Source organism: Apium graveolens, chromosome 6 (genome assembly GCF_009905375.1).
Source record: "Apium graveolens cultivar Ventura chromosome 6, ASM990537v1, whole genome shotgun sequence".
NCBI classification, from domain to species: domain Eukaryota; kingdom Viridiplantae; phylum Streptophyta; class Magnoliopsida; order Apiales; family Apiaceae; genus Apium; species Apium graveolens.
The window spans coordinates 25,914,274-25,929,084 of NC_133652.1; the positions used below are offsets into that span (position 1 = coordinate 25,914,274).

At 42.4% G+C, this 14,811-nt stretch overlaps 1 protein-coding gene across 1 annotated transcript; it reads left to right on the forward strand.

Moving 5' to 3' along the window:
* The first annotated feature begins 8,898 nt into the window (after positions 1 to 8,898).
* On the forward strand, positions 8,899 to 10,494 carry LOC141664812 (uncharacterized). Its single transcript, XM_074470766.1, has 2 exons — positions 8,899 to 9,806; positions 9,993 to 10,494. The coding sequence occupies exons 1-2, from the start codon at positions 8,899 to 8,901 to the stop codon at positions 10,492 to 10,494; spliced, it is 1,410 nt and encodes a 469-aa protein (XP_074326867.1).
* Positions 10,495 to 14,811: the final 4,317 nt, after the last annotated feature.

Sequence of the window (14,811 nt, forward strand, 5' to 3'; positions counted from 1 at the left end):
TATTCAGAAACCCTTTTAAGGTGTAACGATTTATAATTGTGGAATAAAATGACTTGTGTTATTTTTGGTATTCATCTCTGAGACTATAACTTGTGGTGTGTGTGTGTGTGTATATTGTGGGGTCACAGTACTCAGTAGTTGGTTGATTGTTAAGATTAAGTATTGATAAGGGAAATGGAACTCGTGACAACCCGAATCCCGACCCCGGATTTGGGGGGTGTTACAGGCTCTAACTAACATTCCCATCCTAGAATAATTGGAAATACTTGTACAGATTAAGAATATAACTGAGAAATGATCAGAAAGCTCAGTCTTTACTTAATTATTGTAAACTGTCAAATGTTCAATGTACAAGTGTTGTATCAGCTTTTGTATTGTTTTATTTTCATTCTTTAACTTGGGGTTAGTCTTGTTAACAGACATGAATTTGTGATAAGCAATCTTCTCACAAATTGGGGGAGATTGTTGTGCAAGACATGCATGTATCATAACAAGACTAATTCATTCTGACAACCCTAAGATTAGTTGTATTGCAACCTTAATCTGTAATTCATACTTGTAACACTTAATGTTTGTAAAATGTAAATGGAGCAGACTGGAGCATTTTTCCCTAAACAGTGTCAAGCCTAAGAATTCTATCTCGAAGAAGATCAAGAAGGTCATGCCTCAGAAGAATTATGAAGAAGTTTGGAGTTGAATAATTCTGTTTGGTGAAAAACATTCTAAGTCAAGACCTCTACAATTCAAAGAATTAGTGTTATAGAGAAGTCATTCGAGAACTCAGAAAGACCTATCGAGAACTCAGAAAGACCTATCGAGAACTCAGGAATGGTCTATCGAGAACTCAGGAAATGCTATTGGAGATATCGATAAGTAAGATACCCATTCGAGAACACAGAGATATCGACAAGTATACATTCATTAGAGAACTCTGAGTTATCGATAAGCCAAAGTCCATTAGAGAACTCTGAGTTATCGATAAACCAAAATTCACTAGAGAACTCAGAGTTGTCGATAAGTCAAGTCAACAATGAAGTTTCAGAGATATCGACAAAGCCAACAAGCCTATCGAAATGTCGAGTTCTCTACAGCTTAATTGGAGATCTCGAAGTGAAGAAATTTCTCTAAGTATAGAATTGCAGAACAGTTCAATATCCAAGGTTGTAAATCAACAAACAATTCACAAAGCTGGATTGACAAGTCTACAAAAAAGTGGCTTGAGAGATGTTCAAGATCAATGGCAAAGATTAACTGACAGGGAAGATTAAAGTAATCACGGGATGCTAAAGATATGCTAAGACAGAAATGGAAGATTTGTTTTTCTATAAATAGAAATGACAAGTGACAGTTTAGAAAAGCTAATAGCATGTTTATTATCCTCTGTGTAAACCAGCAGTTAACTGAGTTATAAAGTTAACACTGGTCCTCTAGTCAGTTGTAACAATCTAGATAGAAAATCTTGTATTCTCTCTCAAGAAAGGAGCTAAGTTCTAAAACAAGAACTTAGAGATTTTGTAGAAAACACTGCTTGATTTTTAATATAAAATTAAGTGAGTTTTGAAGATCTTTGTTTTACATATTTGCATTGTTATTTATGTTTAACATCTATTCTACTAAATCATTGATAACAACCAACCGCTAAAGCCAAAGTCGATCAAAAGGTAAACATTTAAGCCAAAACACTTTCACCCCCCCTGTGTTGTATTCATACCTAACAAGTGGTATTAGAGCAAAATCTGAAAGTAAACAGATTAGATCTTGGAAAAATGAATACACAGAAAATCAGTAGTATCAAGATTCCTCCCTTTGATAAGGCCAACTATACTTTATGGAAAAAGAAAATGTTGCTATTTATAAGAATGGCCAATCACCTTTACATTGGTATCCTCAAGAATGGGCCCTTCACTCCTATGGTTAGAGTTGAGGAAACCACAGATGGAGATATGGTTATTCCAGATCATTATGCTCCCAAGGATCCCTCTGAGTATACTGAACCTGAAAGAGAGAAAGTTTCCATAGACAGTGCTTTGCAACTGATACTAATTGAGTCACTTGACAATGTAATGTATAATAACATTGTCAACTGTGACACTGCTAAACAGATCTGGGAAAAGATTGAGATACTTTGTGAAGGAACTGAGGAGGTTAGGTCAAATCAAAGAAGGATATTGATTTCTCAGTATGAGGGTTTTATGGCTAAACCAAAGGAGGGTATTACTGATGTGTTTGAAAGGTTTAATAAGCTGATAAATGACTTGCAGCTTCATGATAAATTTTATGATGTTGAAGAAGTGAATTTGAAGTTCTTGCTTACTCTCCCTGATCATTTGGAACAAAAGATCTCTGCAATCAGAGAAGGAAGGGATTTGAGTAGAATCACACTGGAAGTGCTCTATGGGGTTCTGAAAACTTATGAACTTGAAATGATTCAAAAGAAATCATTAAGGGATGGTCAAGGATATGTATAGGACGGCTCAAATGCACTGATTGTGAATGATGGCCAGACCTCTAATGATGAGCAAAGATCCCAAACTCCAGAAATTTCTACAAGTGAGAAAAGAGTCAATGACACTAAAGAGCAAGTCATACTGGAATTGGATGAAGAAGATGAGTTCTACACTCTTGATGGGCTTGATGAGCTAGTCAAATCAATGGCTTACTTGGCTAGAAAATTCTCTAACATTAGAGTGAAGAAACTAAGATTTTTCAAGAGCAAAGGACAGTCCTTCAATAAAGACAGCAGCTGGAAAGGAAAAGGGAAGTACACTCCTGATAGCAAAACTGGCTACAAAACTGGATCTGTTGATAGATCAAACATAAGGTGCTTTAACTGTGATGAGTTGGGCCATTTTGCTACAGAATGTAGGAAACCCAAGAAGGCAAAGAAAGACAAAGCCTATCTTGAATTGGAAGCAATGTATGATGCTCTTCTAAAGAAGCAACAAGGGAAAGCTTATATTGCTGAGGGCAAGAGCTGGAATGATTCAGAAAATGATGAGAATGAAGAAGTTGGAAACTATGCACTCATGGCCTTGGAGCAAGGAGACTCTTCATCATCTAAGTCACATGTACCAACTCTTACCAAAATTAATTTAAATGTGAGTCAATATAAGGAAACTGTTGAAAAGATGAGCATAGAAATGTTCCACATTCATATAAGCATGGTTGCTGCAAATGAGGAAGTTAGCAGATTGAAAAAGATCAATGAAAAACTTGAGAGTGAAAAACAAGAGACTGAATTGTTGCTGGTTGAGCTTGATACTGCTAAGTAAGAAAATGCATACTTAAAGAACAAATTAAAGTGTGCAACTAAAATTGAAGTAATATTGAGAGAAAGGCTGGAGAAGAATGAAGTGAAACTGAAATTCTTCAAAAATGCTTCTGAGTTGATTGGCTAATATCATGAAAAGAACAAGCCATGTGCAAAAATTGTCATTGGTATTGATTATGTGGGTTTGAACAACAAAAAGAAGTATGTCAGTGACAAAGGAAAATCAATTGAAACTGAGGATGTTCCAATTATTTTGAATAAGTTGAATCACCTTTGTTCAAGGCATGTGAGGTGAACTTCAGTGAAGAAGAGTTGATCATCAAACAGGAGATAGCTGATGAGGACAAGTCAAGTCAACAATAAAGTTTCAGAGATGTCGACAAGCCAACAAACCTATCGAAATGTCGAGTTCTCTACAGCTTAATTGGAGATCTCGAAGTGAAGAAATTTCTCTAAGTACAGAATTACAGAACAGTTCAATATCCAAGGTTGCAAATCAACAAACAATTCACAAATCTGGATTGACAAGTCTACAAAAAGCAGCTTGAGAGATGTGCAAGATCAATGGCAAAGATTAACTGACAGAGGAGATTGAAGTAATCACGGGATGCTAAAGATATGCTAAGCCGGAAATGGAAGATTTGCTTTTCTATAAATAGAAATGACAAGTGACAGTTTAGAAAAGCTAATAGCATGTTTATTATCCTTTGTGTAAATCAGCAGTTAACTGAGTTATAAAGTTAACACTGGTCCTCTAGTCAGTTATAACAATCTAGATAGAAAATCTTATATTCTCTCTCAAGAAATGAGCTAAGTTCTAAAACAAGAACTTAGAGATTTTGTAGCAAAACACTGCTTGATTTTTAATATAAAATTAAGTGAGTTTTGAAGATCTTTATTTACATATTTGCATTGTTATTTATGTTTAACATCTATTATACTAAATCATTGATAACAACCAACTGCTAAAGCCAAAGTCGATCAAAAGGTAAACATTTAAGCCAAAACACATTCACCCCCCCTGTGTTGTATTCATACCTAACAGGGGCTAATTAAGATCGTAATCTTAGGAGGAAAAGATGTCTTACAATCGTGATGGAAGTTCTTATGATGCAAGTGATAGCAGATCTGAAGGAGAAGGCGAGGGGGGGGGCTACACTCGCCATGAACCCTACATTCCCAAAAACATGGCAGATCCACCGAGAGCTCCGAATGTAGGGGGACACCTCCGGTTCTCATCAGCAATGCTGACATCTTGGAGCAGTTGTACCGTATGGGGGATACTCTTAATAGTTTCCACTCAAGACTAAATACGGTGGAACGTCGGAGAACGAGGAGAGGTCGTCATTTTCCCCGTCACGGCCACGCCGTGGGGAAAGTGCCAGTAGTTGAAGGAGATAACCAGGGCAGCGAAGAAAACCCTCGAATCACTCTGTGGCGCTTGGAATATTCTGATGATGTAGAGCCTATTGTGGAACTTGTCGATGAGGACACTGATGGTAGGGAAAGGCCTCTCCTTGGTAACCAGGTGGTGCCACACCCACATAGGTCTGGGCATATGATGGATGAACGTCGTCGTACGGAGAACCCTCAGAATCAAGATGAGGAAGGAAGGGATTTTTCAACCTTAAAAAGAAGGCTTGGCATAAGGTTGGAAGATGACGATTTGAGGTTGTTGCTGGTAGAATGGCAAAAGGAAGGAAACGCTGGAGAAGCGAGGCCCCGTGATACAACGCGTGTGCCCCCTATATTCCAAATGGATGACAGGACGCGGCACCGCGAGCACGAGTGTGCCCCTCCGCGAGGAAGGCCCGGGAATTACTACTGGGAATATCAGAGAAATGGACGAGGAAGGATGGGATACCAATATGGAAGAACACCCTACAATGGTAGGAGAGATGGCGCACCTTCCACTGAAGAAGCTCCTGTCGTTATTCCTGTAGCTTCCCACAGTGCTACGGGTAATGGATCCAGAGTGCGTCCTCATGACCAGGATGGCGGGCGAATTCAAGTAAGAGTGCCAAATAATGATGAAATTTCGCAACGCGGTCAAGAGGAACCCTGCGTGCGGGAAAATGTTCAAAATCAAGATGGTAACATACCACATCCGCAGCCTCAGGGCGAGGGGCGGCGAGATCCACCGCTACACCCGGGGGGTAATCAAGGGGAACCACAACAAATTGTGGAGCAACCCCAACAACCTAATATTCAAACCATTCCTGGAGTAGGGACGTTTAATGTAAACAATCTCAAGAGGTTGCTCAACCATCTTGAAGGAGGAAAAGTATCATCAACTGCACAAGCTACTTCTCCTTTTGCTGCTGTTGTGAGGGAGGCGCAATTGCCGGGAGGATACAGGAACACAGCCAATGAATTGCGTTTTCATGGGAACTCTGACCCTGTGGAATTCCTGGGGCGTTTCAACATTGAGATGGATGTATATCAAGTACCTGATTTGGCTCGATTCCGTCTCCTGGCGGCCATTTTTAGAGAAGGCGCGCAGCAGTGGTTCCAGAAACTTGGTCCAGGTGTGATCACATCCTGGGAACAGATGAAAATGTTGTTTTTAACTCAATTCCAAGCTGCAGTGAAGTACACACCACCAGTTACCACACTGGCTAATGTGAAACAGAAGGAAGGAGAAAGTTTGACCTCATACTTCAAAAGGTTCAATGTAGAATCCACTTTGGTGAGGGGCGCAACTGATGAAACGCTGAAAATCCTTCTTATAGCTGGACTGTGTGTGGGAATAGATTTCTGGAAGCACCTGCAAGGGAAGGACCCCGTGTCGTTAGCTGATGTGCTTGCGCAGGCGAAATCATTCAAAGTGATTGAACAGTCGCTTGCAGAAACAAAAAAGAATGACAACACCCATAACTCCAAGGGGCAAACCAAGAGAAGAGATAGATCCTTGAGCCCAGATTATCGGCGGAATGCCAGAAGCCCTAATAGGGTGAACACCGTGAACACGCGGAGAGAATGGAGCCCGCCATCGAACTATAAGAGAAGGGTCAGCAATTATACCCCACTGGAAGCATCCATTGATCATATCTTTGAGGTAAATAAGGATAGAGGAATCTTCAAGAAACCAGACCGTCTAACTTCATGGCAGAGTAGAGACAAGAAGAAGTATTGTGATTACCACGAGTCTACCGGCCATGACACCCACGAGTGTCATCACCTAAAAGATGAAATTGAGGAATTTATCAAGGCTGGGTACCTGGGAGAATGGATTGACAAGGTGAAACGACGCAGGGGAAGCGATGACAAGGGTAAGGATGAAAGACAGCCCCTGCGGGTGGAAGATGTTGAAAAAAATAGCGGAAGTTAAGTTTCAGAGGGCTGGTAGTATCAGGGCAATTTTTGGAGGACACCCTTTTGTTGGTGATAGTAATCGAGCATTAGAAAGAAATACGAGGGAGGCACGGTATCCGCCGCTCACCAACATTCATAGTTTGGAAGATAGACCCCCAAAAATATTCAAAGGGGAGTCAGCTGATATTACGTTCAGGGAGAGAGAGTCAAGATGGGTACATCATCCCCACAATGATACGTTGGTAATAACTATGCTTATCGGAGCAATGAACGTGTATCGGGTCTTCTTGGACAACGGGAGCTCTGCAAACATCCTGTATTACAGCACGTACAAAAAATTGGGTTTCCCGGATAGCGACATGTATTTTGAAGATGCACACGTCTATGGCTTTACGGGAGAAGCAGTAAGGGTTATGTGTTCGGTTAGGCTTCCCGTTACACTTGGGGAAGGAGCTTTGTTTGTCACTCAAATGATAGATTTCAAAATGTTGGATCAGGATTCCGCGCACAACGTGTTGGTAGGAAGACCGTGGTTACGGGCGTTCAGGGTGATAACCTCGATACATCACTTGATGATAAAGTTCCCAACACATAACGGAGTAGGTAGTCTGAGAGGGTCGCAGTACGAGTCACGCGACTGCTATCACAAGGCCGTTAAGGAATTCCGCAGGAGAAGGTACGAGGGAAAGGGTCTTCCATTTGAGGGTGCGGAGGAGATCCATACAAAACCAAGTGGAGAGGTTCATGCCCACTATCTCGTAGAAGGCCCCGAGGAGGAAGAAACCCATATTATCGGGAACTCTGTTTTGACGTTGGGAAATGTTTCGAGGATCCGTAGTGTGGAAGAAGTTGTGGTGAACCATGCAGAGGAGATCATGCAGAGGGAGGTTAACGGGGAAAAATTGGAAGGGAGAAGTGAGATTTTGCAAGGTCTCGAAAATGACTTCAAGGTGGATGCTCCTCAAAAAGAGGACGCACCCTTGAAGAATAAAAATGGAATTGAGGTTGATGCTCCTCCAAATGTGGACGCGCCCTCTACACCTGCGTTGCACAAAACCATGCCTTGTCCTGAGGTAGATGCTCCCACTTGTGAGGACGCGCCCTCAGATGCAAGAGTGGAAGTCGAGGATCCCCGAGACTTTGATTTCGATTTGGATCTCAGGGTCCCTATGCCCGCCGAAAAGACGGGATCGTCCGAGGACACAATATCTATTCCGGTCGACAAAGATGACTCGAACAAGGTTTTGAAAGTGAAATCCCAGTTAGGTGATGGAATGAGGGGAAGTCTCACCCGCTTCTTAATTGCAAATCTTTATGTCTTCGCATGGAGTCATTCAGACATGGTGGGAATTGACCTAGGAGTAATGTGTTACCGTTGAATATCTTCCCGAATTGTACGGGCATACGTCAAAAATGCCTCCCGGTGAGCGGGGAAAGGGCGATAGCATTAAAAGAAGAAGTAGACCGGTTGTTGGAGGTGGGACTAATCAAAAAATTCTTCTATCCCGAATGGCTTTCAAATCCAGTGCTTGTGAAAAACAGTATAACCCCCTATTTTTATGGATGCATACTCTGGTTACAATCAAATTCCGATGTATGGTCCCGATCAAGAACATACATCCTTCATCACTGACAGGGGGTTATACTGTTACATAGAAATGCCGTTTGGTTTGATTAATGCTGGAGCAACCTACCAGCGGTTGGTAAACATGATGTTCAAGAACCAAATTGGGAGAACCATGGAGGTATATATGGATGATATGCTGGTAAAGTCCAAGGCGAAAAATGACCATATCACGCACCTGATGGAAATGTTTAACATTTTAAGGAGGTTTCGCATGAAGTTGAACCCACAAAAGTGTGTGTTCGGCGTGGAGTCGGGCAAGTTTCTCGGGTTCATCGTCAACCATAGGGGAATTGAGGTCAACCCCGCAAAGATCAAGGCATTGTTGGATATGAAGTCATCCACCAATGTAAAACAGGTGCAGAGTTTAACTGGGAGGATTGCCGCGCTAAATCGATTTATTTCCAAGTCGTCCGATAGATGCAAGGAATTCTTCAAAGCTATTAAGCTGGCGGGGAAGGACTTCATATGGACACCAGAATGTGAAGAGGCCTTTAGAAAGATCAAAGAACAACTGGGGAACCCTCCCATGTTATCAAAACCATTGGATGGGGAATCTCTAATACTGTACCTTATAGTGTCTGAGTATTCAATCAGCGCAGTTCTAGTAAAAGAGGAAGATGGGTAGTAGTCACCAGTGTATTATGTGAGCAAGCGGTTGCACGACGCTGAGACTCGCTATACAAGCATGGAAAAGCTGATTTATGCCCTGATTCTTGTATCAAGAAAATTACGGCCGTATTTCCAGGCCTATAGAGTTGAAGTCCTTACGGCATACCCGCTACGACAAGTCCTTCACAAACCAGAGTCATCGGGAAGAATGCTGAAGCGGGCTGTGGAGTTGGGACAGTTTGATTTGGAATATGTACCCCGGACAGCGATTAAAGGGCAGGCCTTAGCTGATTTCTTGTTGGAATTTGATTCTGAAGTTGATGACAAAGCTTTGGTGATGCTACATCCACCTCATGTTGAGGAGTCTTTGGAGGAGTTTTCACATCCCTGGTGGATCTTACATGTGGATGGGGCAGTTAACAATGGAGGAGCAGGTGTGGGTAGAGTACTCGTGTCTCCAGAAGGCCATCATCTGATGAGCGCAATCCATTTCAAGTTTTATGCAACAAATAATGATGCGGAGTATGAAGCGTTGATTAATGGCCTAAAGATCGCTTTGGAAATGAGAGTGCGAAACTTAATTGCGAGGAGTGACTCAGAGCTGGTGGTGAATCAGGTGAATGGGGGATTTCAAGCGCGAGGCCCACGAACAGAATTATACTTGAGATATACACAGCACCTGATTGGAATGTTCAAAGAAGTTAGATTGGAATATGTGTCACGGGAGAAGAACGGTAAAGCGGATAATCTAGCAAAAATAGGGTCGCAACAAGAGGCTGTGTTGTTAGGATCCATACCCCTTGAGATCCGGGAGATTCCTAGTATCCCAGAGATAGAGGTTATGCAAGTGGATGGGGCTCCCAAGGAAACATGGATGACGCCCATTCTCGCCTACATTCACAAGGGGACACTCCCCGAGGATAAGTTTAAGGCTCGTCGACTCCGCTATCAGGCTGCAAGATATGTGATGTACAAAAAAGTTCTGTATAAGAGAGGGTTCAATCAACCGCTGCTTAGATGTGTTGACGAAGAAGAAGGAAATTACATCTTGAGGGAAGTACATGAAGGAATCTATGGCAATCACTCGGGGGGTAGCTCATTGGTGATGAAAGTTTTACGCCAAGGATATTATTGGCCAACAATAAGAGGGGATGCTGTAAATTTTGTCAGGGCGTGTGATCGCTGCCAGCGTTTTGTGAACTACTCATTTATGCTAGAAACGCTCTTGACGTCTATGATAAGCCCGTGGCCATTTGCCATGTGGGGGATAGATCTTATTGGGGAGTTGCCCAAGGCTAAAGGGGATGTCAAATATGCGGTGGTCGCAGTTGATTACTTTACTAAGTGGGCGGAGGCTATGCTGTTGGCAACCATCACAGCAAAGAAAATCAGAGATTTTTTCTTCAACTCCATCGTGTGCAAGTTTGGAATCCCGTACAAGCTTGTATCTGACAACGGGAAGCAATTTGACAGCAAGGAGTTGCGACAACTGTGTGAGAATTTAAAAATTAAGAAGGAGTTTGCGGCGTTCTATCATCCTCAAAGCAATGGGCAGACAGAAGCTGTGAATAAAATAATAAAGCATACCCTCAAAGCCAAGCTGGAAGAGCGCAAAGGAAATTGGCCTGAAGAACTCCCGAAAGTGATGTGGTCATACAACACTACACCATGATCTACTATGGGAGAAACTCCGTTTATGCTTACTTACGGCTATGAAGCTATGGTCCATGTGGAAGTTGGTTCGGGATCGCTTCGCAGAGACCGTTACATAAAGGAGGATGCAGAGATTAATCAAAGGCTTCATTTGGATCTCTTGGAAGAAACAAGGGAAAATTCTCAGCTGAGACTCACAACGTATCAGCAACGTGTTGCAAGGTATTATAACAAGAAGGTAAAGGGACAATTGCTGAAGGTGGGAGATTTGGTACTTAGGAAGGTGATGCCCAACACGAAGAATCCCCAACATGGAATGTTTGGAGCTAATTGGGAAGGACCATACAAGATAAAGACCATCTTGTGGAAAAGCACTTATCACCTTGAAGATATGGAAGGGAAGCTGGTTCCGCGAGCGTGGAACGCGGAACATCTCCGAAAGTATTATCAGCGAGGCACGGCCTTAGCCCCTTACGTAACTCTTTTATTATATATTTAGGGTTATGCCCAGATCATAGACTAGAATTAAATAAATTTCTCCTAGCCTAGGGGGTAGTGCATGTACTACTTACCTTAGAACTAGTTGAAGGGTTATTTTTTTGAATAAATTCCCCACATAGCATAGTAGCCATGGGACTGGTGCACTTATGACACCAGAGTGCATTATTAATGAAAAACTTTAAAAATTTTCCAAATGGCTGCTTATTTGTTGATTTACTAAGTTATATGACGCGCCCTTGATATATGACGCGTCCTGATATGTTAAATGAGGTAGTGGCTGTCAAAAGGGGCAGCAAAACTCAAGTGAAAATGGAACTAAGATGCATACTATTCCCAAGGATGCACCCAAGTTATCTTGGTTGATGCTCCGACAGTTTTATATTTCTTTAATTTTGACAAATAGTAATTGAAAGGGAAGACGCGTCTTTACTAAGGACGCGCCCCACACGCTCTGTCTTATCTAAATGCACTAGTGCCGCATGATATCATGCTCGTTAAAAATACACTATCCAGACAACTCTATCCAGATGCGTCCAAATAGAAAGGACGTGCCCATTAATAACACCTACATAATATGTGATAGTAGAAAGAATAACAATGTTTCAAAGGTGACGCGTCCTCCGTACAGGACGCGCCCAAACTTGTGACAGAGAAAAGTTGATAAAGAAAAAGATATGCAGAGGAAAAGTAAAGAGAAATGTCATGAAAACGTGCAAGCAAAAGGAGTTCAAAAGTAATCATTACAAATTGCAAGGCTTCAAGGGGCCCGCACCCTTAAATAGTTCAGGTAAGAAAAATTCATGAAAAAACATAGGACGCGTCCTAGGCAGGAGGCGCGTCCTGAGGCTTGTCTTGGTTGTCTGTAGGAGGAGGTTGAGTCTAAAGCGGAGTAGGAGGATGGGACGCGTCCTCTTCCTCCAAGCCCAGGAAAATTCTCCTGCTTTTGATAGAATCTACAACCCTGACTCTGAAATCATTGACCCATATCTGGGTGTCTGCATCAAACTTTGAAAAAATATACCCTGGGTCATTTGCAATAAACCCAGAGCACCACTCTTCAAACCCAGCTGTGAAGCCATTCTGATAAACTAGATTTTTCTCCTCTCTCCACCCATGCAGTCTGTCATCGTTTAGAGTGTCAAGTTCCAGCTGCATTGTAGAATTCAAAGTGATAACACTCTCTATTGTTTTCTCCATAGAGGAAACACTACCTTCCAATACGGCTTTCTCCCCCTCAAGACGCGTCTTCTCCTCCTTCAGGCGTTTGATCTCAGCATCCTTTTCTTGGACAAGCAGATTAATGTACTTTTCCAGAGATTTTATCTTATCTTCAGCTTGGCTCTTTGCAGTGTCGGTGGCAGTAAGACGCGCCCTGAGCCTTGCAGACATATTAGCACTTTTCCTGGCGTGCAAGTGAAGCTCAGCTACAGCCCTCACCATAGCCTCTTCTGTCTGTTTCTCTGTCCTGAAAGTCCAGCCTCTAACTTCTTCTTCAGTGAAGTCGCCGGCTGAGGACGCGCCCAGATATCGAAGCACAAAGGATTGATCATCTGGAACTACTTTCTGACACTTTGAGGGCGCGTCCTCCTCTTCTCAGGGATGTCGAGCACAGTAGTGTCAATTATTTTTGGTGGAGGAGAAGGAGTTACAGCAGGAATGGGTTCTTTAACCATTGAATCAGGCTTTGCAGGGGCCTGTTTCATGGCCCTTAGCTTTTTGGAAGCTCCAATAGCAAATCTTTTTGGGAGAGAAGCCATATTTGTGACATGAACATTAAAACACATTAGTTCTATAAGGAAGACGCGTCCTGATGGTAGGACGCGCCTAGAATATAATTTAAAGACTGTCAATGCAAATGTCAAATAAAATGTATGTGACAACATGTGATTGCATGAAGATATGAGGAATGCGTGAATGTGTCTAATAAGGGAAGGATGACGCGTCCTAAATATATTAAGCGCCCTACCTAACAACATACTGGCTATAACGTGAGTTATGGGAGAAGTGTAGGTCACGGGAAAATAGTGCAAGTCCCAAATGACTGGAACAAGACGCGTCCTGGGATTAAGACACGCCAAAAACAAAAATATGTGTGCAGGAAACACCCATAAAATATATTAAATTTTGGGTAAATAAGGAAAGACAAACATTAGCATGACGCGTCAAAGAATCATGACGCGTCCTACGGAATTAGGTAAATTGATATTTTTAGAATGAGGAGCTAATTCTGTAGCTTTGGACGCGTCCAAAAGGATAACGCGTCCTCTCTCATATACACTTACCTTGTTTTAAGTCGAATTGCTTACTAATGTCAATCTCGACCACTTCTGCGGCACTAAGGCCCCTAGCTTTTTCTGAGGCTGTGAGAACAGGTTTGCCATTATGAAATTCACAAAACTTGCAGATAGAGCCAACCCGGGCAGATAACGCGCCCACCAGTTTGAGGTTGTCTTTTGTGATCATGTTCTTGAGGTTGAAGTGCTTCTCTGCATACAGAAGAACTTTATCTGCTCTCTTTTTTCTTTTCCCTATTAATTCCTTTTGAACTCTTTTGTCTAGAAATAAAAAATAATAATAAGGACTTGTTAAAGAATTTTTTTTTGGAAAAACAGGACGCGTCCATAGTAAGAGACGCGTCGAGCATATGAGGACATGTTTTGGGAATCACTTACTTGGTTCTAGGTTGAAACGAACTCGGGATCTCTTGACGTCATAGACATAGAAGAAAGATTCCTTCCAATCCCTCTCGTGGCTGATCTTGCTTTCATTGAATCTATTGTTATTCAGCCACTTGTTGACTACAAAGAAATGATAGCCAGGGATTGATTTTCTTATGCTGTAAAAGAAGCTGAATTCCTTCATGGAGGGCGCGCCCAACCCAAGATTGTGGTACATCATGTACAAAGCCCAAGCTAGTTTGTACGAGTTTGGAGACAATTAAACTGGGGCAATGTCATACCACTTCAAGATCTTTTTGATGTATGGGTGCAAGGGCGCGTCCACGCCTAGAGAAATCAATTTTGGTGTGAGCACCATTCTAGGGATCCTTTGGTTCCCAATGTTGAAGATGTGTGGCCTCATGGTCCGAAAAGGGCGCGCTCAGATGCCCTCCATGTCATAATATTTCATGTGCCACTGGATCTCTAAGTTCGTTGCGGTGGAGTCGAGGGCTACACAGGCTAGCTTGCCTTCTTTCTTCCTCCTGGCATTTTTCTCTGCCTCAGTTAAAGCATCAAGCTTGGTCCAGTCACAATCTACTTCGACATTCGAGGGTTCCCAGTGTTCAAGGGGAGGGTCGGATTTTTGAGGAGACACGGGATACTTTTCAGGATCGGGACTTCTTTTTTCAAACTCACTTACGCTGAGAGGAGACGCGTCCTGAGAAGGAGCCGCGCCCTGTGAAGCTGACGCGTCCTGAGAAGGGGACGCGTCCTCGTCTGAAACAGTCATGCGTTGGGGCTGTTGGTTTGTGGTGGGTATAATCTTATCATCCGTCCAATCTTCGATGGCGGCCCTAGCATGTAGAATTGGAGTTCTTTTGTATTTGAGTCCTTTCTTTTTCATTCTTGAGCTTATAGGGACGTGATCCATGGAATCAGAACTGGAATCAGACATTATAGAAGTCTTTGAGTTGAGAGATTCAAAGACGCGTCTTTCTTCCTTAAGGAAGGAACTCGTCCTATGAGATTCAGGGAAGTCGGGTTTGAAAGAGATCAAGTGTGGGGAATAAATCCCAAGGCGTTTGTTGAGTACTTTGAATGGATGGAAAGGTGACGAAGAAGACGCGTCCTCCAGCTGCAAAAGTAGGAAGAAAAATTTGAGGACGCGTCAACAT